Source organism: Aplysia californica, unplaced genomic scaffold, assembly GCF_000002075.1.
Source record: "Aplysia californica isolate F4 #8 unplaced genomic scaffold, AplCal3.0 scaffold00877, whole genome shotgun sequence".
Classification (NCBI taxonomy): domain Eukaryota; kingdom Metazoa; phylum Mollusca; class Gastropoda; order Aplysiida; family Aplysiidae; genus Aplysia; species Aplysia californica.
In genome coordinates, this window is record NW_004798147.1 from 68,935 (window position 1) to 75,641 (window position 6,707).

Genomic DNA, 6,707 nt, shown 5'->3' on the forward strand with positions numbered 1-6,707 from the left:
CTCAATATTCTCTCTGAGATCTGGTTGATTTCATAGATTGTTTCCATTTTGGCTGGGTGTATGATGAAAGCTACACCATGTTTGGCTCTCTCATTTTCAGGTGTTCCGCTCCAGATCAGGAGGTAGCCTTTATGGGTCAGCTTGCTGTGGTTGCCTCGCTTCCTTATGTCTGACAAGCCCATGATTGCTATTTTCTTTCTTTCCATGAAATTCACTATTTCTGGTTCTTTGTCTCCAAGTTTGCTGACATTCCATGTGCCTATTTTAATCCTTTTTTAGGTTGCTGTCCATTTACTTTCCCTGGTCTTTTTCCGTTTGAATCTGTCCCTGTATTCTCCTTTGTTTTTTTTGTAGCATGACTTATCCGCCGTCGGCTTGCTAGGCCAGTTACAGTTTCACCCGAGCCCCTTTAGCCAGCAATGTTTAGGGGTGACCCAGGTCGGCCTTCACGGCCTCAGTGACATAAAAAGAAGCCATTTAGTGCCAGGGAAAAAAAGAAAATAAACAGGTAGGGAAACAACATAGGGCAATAAAAGAATTGAAACTAACCAAAGGTGCCCTTCATCCACCCACTAAGAAAGAAGATAGTTATCCATATTTTTAAAATAGCTTGTGACACCCCAAAACCACCCCGTAAGAATGAAGACTGCAACACTGATTAGACAAAAAACTAAACCGTAACTCACATGTGACCTTGAGGATGATGTCTTCGCGCATGCGAATTAAGTTGAGCACATCGTCATGGATGGCCTCAGATATTGTGAATCCATTCACACGTACGATTTCGTCTCCAACCTGGAATCACAGGAACAGAAAATTATTAACAAATTTGTAGTCAAGAGAATCTCTTTCTCATCAATGAACCACAAATCAAGAGAATCTCTTTCTCATCAATGAACCACAAATCAAGAGAATCTCTTTCTCATCAATGAACCACAAATCAAGAGAATCTCTTTCTTATCAATGAATAACAAATCTTTCATCGAGAGAATCTTTCTTATAAACAAACAGCAAATTTTTTATCATGATACTTTCTTCCCATTAAAAATATTTTTTTAATGAACAGACACGCTTTCTCATATTAACAAAATGTTTTTTATTTTGCACTCCCTTGACAAAACATCAGAAAAGCCTAACGCTGACTCTTTGGTGAACAGGATATTCACCAAACCATGCTGACATTGGCAGTTTTCCGAACACAGAGATTGATTTCGCCAACACTTTATTGATTTTGTACCAGATTTTGTCCACTCTGACAGTTTCTGGGACAAAGCGAAGCGAATACTGTTTCTCACCTTCAAACTAGCCCATGCCATCTTCAAATACACCATCATCATCATTGGCCTGTTCAATCCTAGCAAGCAGGGCCTCCCACTGGGGTGATCTTCTCCACCTCCAGCCAGCTAAACACCATACTGATAGACTAGTAACACACCATACAGATACACTAGTAACACACCATACTGACAGACTAGTAACACACCATACTGATAGACTAGTAACACACCATACTGACAGACTAGTAACACACCATACTGACAGACTAGTAACACACCATACTGACAGACTAGTAACACACAATACTGATAGACTAGTGACTTTTTAAAATTTCCAAGAACTGCCAGTCCACACTTTTTAAAATTTCCAAGAACTGCCAGTCCACACTTTTTAAAATTTCCAAGAACTGCCAGTCCACACTTTTTAAAATTTCCAAGAACTGCCAGTCCACACTGGTTTGTTCTTCAACTCTCAATGTCTGCCAGGGGTACGCAACATTTCTTATCCACGGCCAATTCTAAAGATTGGTACAATATAATTCAGGGGAGGGGGAGTTGTTACTATGTATGTTTTTTGGGTTTTTTGTTTTGTTTTAGTAGAGGTTTTACAGCGCTTGCAACTGCATAAGGTCATATGAGCGCCAAATGGGTCTTTTTGCACCCCATCAACACAATTTACATCATAAAATAGGCAGACTTCCTATCCTGCCTGTCTGGACCAACGCAGACGGAGAGGGCTACATCTCAGCAGGAAAACCAAAAAACTGAATAATAATTTCTCTTTGCTCAAGAACTGAACTTCGGTCTTCTGTGCGCGACTGCAAAGCACCTACTGCTTCAACACAGACGCTTAAGGCCCAATTACCGTAAAAGTAAGTAGTCTTATTACAACTAGTGTATTGAGTTCTACATATAAAAACAGTTAGCAAGGATCACACAGACCATTCTAGCTGGCCAGATTTTGTCCAGCATGCCGCCTGTTGCACACTCTTGGTTTAACATTTGTATCATCAGAACTTCACTATAGTATAGCCATAATTATTCCCAGGAGAAAACGAAAACTTCATAGGGAGTCAAACCTGCTCTAACAGTCACCTGTATATGACAACCACCTATACAAATAGCCATTCCAATTTCCCCCTTGTACGTTTTTTCTACATTATAACGACACTGTCTATGACATCCACATCCACTTGTCTATGACAGCCACTCATGAAACGGTGAACATACCTTTAGACCTCAACACCAGAGTGTGAATTTACCCTTAAGCCATCATATGGGTATACTAGCTGGGCCCCCTTTCGATGAAAGGAATGATCAGTGCATTAACGTCAGCCGAAAGTCATTGGCTTATGATATTTACATTCTACTGGAACGGAGCAATAAATCTTAGATGCAAAAATTAGAAGGTTTCGATCTATACTCTCAAAAAGTGCGCACGGTTAGTGAACAGAAACCTCCTTTTCTAAAATTACAGAGACAGAAGCGTCGGCCTACAAAAGCGATTGGCGAAATAAAGAAATTTAGCTTTTTGCAGTAACACTGTCTCAAAACAGAAAAAACGAAAGGCGTCTTGATCTGGAGAATATTTTAAAGAATCTTTTGGCGAAAACCGCATGTCAATCGATACAGCCATTAAAAAGCCTTTTGAATAGCAAATTTCGGCCACCACAAATAGATAATAGTTGAACAAACACTTAGGCTTTGTCATGAGAGGATTAACTTACACTTAAACCTTGTCATTGAAGTGTAAACGTACCCTTAGCTCTAAGCCTTCTAATGGGAATGTGAGCTTACCTTTTAGTTTAGTTTTAGCAGAGATTTTAAGGCGCTCGCAACTGCATAAGGTCATATGAGTGCCAGAAGAGTAGAGGTGTTACAAGAGAGTAACAAACATAAAAAAGAAGGACGATAGATGTTTGACAGGAAAGAAGAAGCAAACCACACCAGAGCATCCGCCAACCACCCACGAGCTTACCTATAGGCTTTGTCACGAGAGGACCCTAATGCCTTGTTGTGGGCATGTGAGCATATCGTCAGTCCGTTTGGGTATTTTTTACACCAGACACAAAGAAAATAGTTCTTGTTATGTTGTTCCTATCAGGAATTATGAAAAGCAAGAAAGTTGCAAGCCTTGCCCATAGCATCAAACTGCATTTTGGTGATGATGAAAGAGACATCTCCAATAGAGCTTTGGGAGGACGTAAAAATCTATCATTTTCCAAATCTGGACTTAATTGACTGCTTGCAATAGCCATGATATCCTTCAACCTTCTCATGGGAATGTGAACTTACCGTAAGGCCTTGCCTGTCAGCCTGGCTCCCAGGTGTCACATCGGTGACAAAAATGCCCACACCGTGCTCGTAACCTGAACGCAAGAAAGGGAAAACAACGTTGTCACTTTTGATAATAATAATAGTACTAAATGGCATTTATATAGCGTATTTCTATAGTTTACAAAGCTCAATGTGCTTGAATAGCCTACAAAGGCTTAAAAATACATGCAGCATTTACGCACTAGGGTACCGGTATGTAAAATAAAACCATTTTGTCTATCAATGTATAGGTACATGAATACAGATATAAAGACAAAAGAAAATGTGTACAGTGACAATTCAGGAAAACAGTTTCAGAAGAATGGATCAAATAAAACACAGTAAACGATCCCAAGGAAATAAAAGATACTGTTACAGCATAAAATATTAGACTACAAAAACAGTGCGTTTTAAAAATATGGCACTAAAAGTACTCAAAGGTATCACAGTGATACCCCCCTCCCCCCCGCTCTCTGTCTCTCTCTTTCTCCTTTCTTTGGTTTAGTTTTTGTAAAAGTCTTACAGCACTTGCAACACAATTAGGTCATATAGGTGTCAAAGATTAGAGGTATTATAGAGTAGCAAACACACAAAAAAAAGGAGGAAACAAAACAAAAATAGATGTTACATGGGAAAGAAAGAGCAAACCACACCAGAGCACTCGCCAACCACCCGCTGTAGATTTTTGTATACAAATGTGTATGTCCCACAGTGACCAGTGCCTGTCCCATACTGACCTCCTTTGACACAGAAGCCCAGGTTCTCTCCCGTACGGCGTTGTAGTCGGACGGTCCTGAGTTTGAGCCCAGGGGTACCTGGCACACGTAAGCTGTACAACAGCTGGTGACGCAGGAGGATCAGGGGCCTGAAAGGTCAAGGGCATCCCGTTGTAAGTATCAGTTAGCGCCATTGAGACTGATCAGAGAGAGACTGTCATACTTTACTTTTTAAGTAAATGGCCTATGGCAGAGTCTGACACTAAGCAGTTGATTTGTTCTTGTTTAACTTCACTTTAAAAAAAGATTAACTTCTTTCGAGACCATGCCTCTCCTTTTGACTTCCTTTTCACGGCGCACCAGCAGTGGACTTTTAGTTTACTTTGTAGCAGGGGGTTAAATGTGCGTCAACAAAACCAGGAAAAGGCCTACGACTTATAAGAGTTAAGTACCTCAAAGGCAACGTCTACCTTTTTCAAGTCTTTCTGCAATAAGAACGAAATATCACAAAGACTTGAAATCTCTAGGAATAAAAAGGGTTGGGGATTGAGAGACTAGCAGAGATTATCATAACCTTAAATATTTTCAGAACTTTGCTTTCTGTCTGGAACATACCCCACCTCTGTCACACCCTGTTTGTTCAGAGGTCTGGAACATACCCCACCTCTGTCACACCCTGTTTGTTCAGAGGTCTGGAACATACCCCACCTCTGTCACACCCTGTTTGTTCAAAGGTCTGGGACATACCCCACCTCTGTCACACCCTGTTTGTTCAAAGGTCAGCAGATTGTGTGAGCTACTATGACATATTATGACCAAATGAAAAAAAATAAAAAAAATCCCCGCCACAAACATCTGGCATGACCCACACAGTAAGACCACACAGTTATACCACACAGTAAGACCACACAGTAAGACCACACAGTAAAACCACACAGTAAGACCACACAGTAAGACCACACAGTAAGACCACACAGTAAGACCACACAGTAAGACCACACAGTAAAAGTACCCACCAGTAGGGGTGCACAAGGACTTGAGTTCACTCAAGTGCTCAGATTCTGTGAGTCTTCACTTGACTGGATTTTTGAAAATACGTAAGTACTTGCTCAAGTCCAAAACCTCCGAGTATTGAGTAATTATTCAAGTACAGTCGACATCCCCTAAGATCCCCCCGCTTACGATCCCGGTTCACTTAACCCTTTGAGCCCTTGCCACCGGTAAAGCTTTACATTTTGGACATGTAAAAAGGAGGGGAAACTGGATAAGCGTAGACCTAGAGACTCAAGATCGGATAATAAGTGAAGATGGTATGCCTCATGCCACTGTGATTGGTCATCAAGGTTGATCACTCTTTGTTCGTCGTAAGTCCAAAACCCACCTACGGGTCACGTCACTTCATCTCAGAGGGAAGGGAAACCATTTTACCAGTTGTGTGCCTGAACATTGGTCACCGTAGATTCTGCCCTAAGAGCATTGGCTAAGATCCCCTTCGCCCAAGACCCGGAATTTTCCTTGCTCCCGAGCACCGGGATCTTAGGCGGAGACTATTGTACTTGCTATTTTCACCCAATAAAGAGCTAAAGTAGAAACAAAGTTGAACTTTTCATCAGATTTTTTGGTTGCTGTATAGTATTTTTTTTTTCTCTCATTTTTCTGTGGCACCCAATCATCACAGTAAATTTCATATTTTAGTTTGTTGTTTTTACTGTTATTAATATTTCCTTTTCTAATTTTGTATTATTGTTATTATCAATAAATTGTTAAAATTAAAGTAAGACATTAGCAAGTAAAGTTAGACAACGAGTCAGCGCTTAGAATCCAAGGACTCTAGTGCTCACTTGAGTAATACATTTAATTTCCTGGACTCAGGTTCAGAACACTGGAGTGGCACACCCCTACCCACCAGCCAGTGGACATACATAGCCCAGAGTTTACCTCATGGCATCGTACAGCTCCAGTTTCGATGGGTCATTGAGGAGAAAGCATAGCGTGGACAAGAGCTTGTGGAGGTCTTGACCACTGGAGGATGAGAGGGAAATGAAAAGCGTGACGACAGAGGAAAATCAGACGTTCAACAACTTTTGGGCATGCAGAGTTATTGGCATCATCTCAAATCATGTTCATTTGCTGTGCTACTGGGGTGGGGGTGGGGATGGGGGAGGGAGAGACATCTATTGTAAGCAGAGGTTGAGATAATTGTGATAGAAGAAGGTGGTGGTCGCCTGGTGTCAGAGGTAAAATTAGCGAGAAAAATGGCCATCAAAGTTTGGTGACTTTCAAAGCTTGAGAGTCTTTGGGAACAGCAAATTTACCTTTTTTGTGCCTTTGATTGATTTTCAATAAGATCCACACAGAAATGTTTTTTTACACCCACATGAAAGGTGGTGAGCCCTTC

General features: G+C 41.0%; 1 protein-coding gene across 3 annotated transcripts in view; it reads right to left on the reverse strand.

The window, feature by feature from the left end:
• The window catches only part of LOC101862905 (harmonin), a gene marked incomplete at its 3' end in the record, with an annotated part of 69,360 nt that overhangs the window by 38,358 nt on the left and 24,295 nt on the right, over positions 1–6,707 (reverse strand). For all 3 annotated transcript variants that reach the window (XM_035972855.1, XM_005110334.3, XM_013089115.2), the window contains 4 exon segments: positions 687–795; positions 3,573–3,646; positions 4,331–4,458; positions 6,248–6,331. In XM_035972855.1, coding sequence (XP_035828748.1) covers positions 687–795; positions 3,573–3,646; positions 4,331–4,458; positions 6,248–6,331 — 395 coding nt within the window.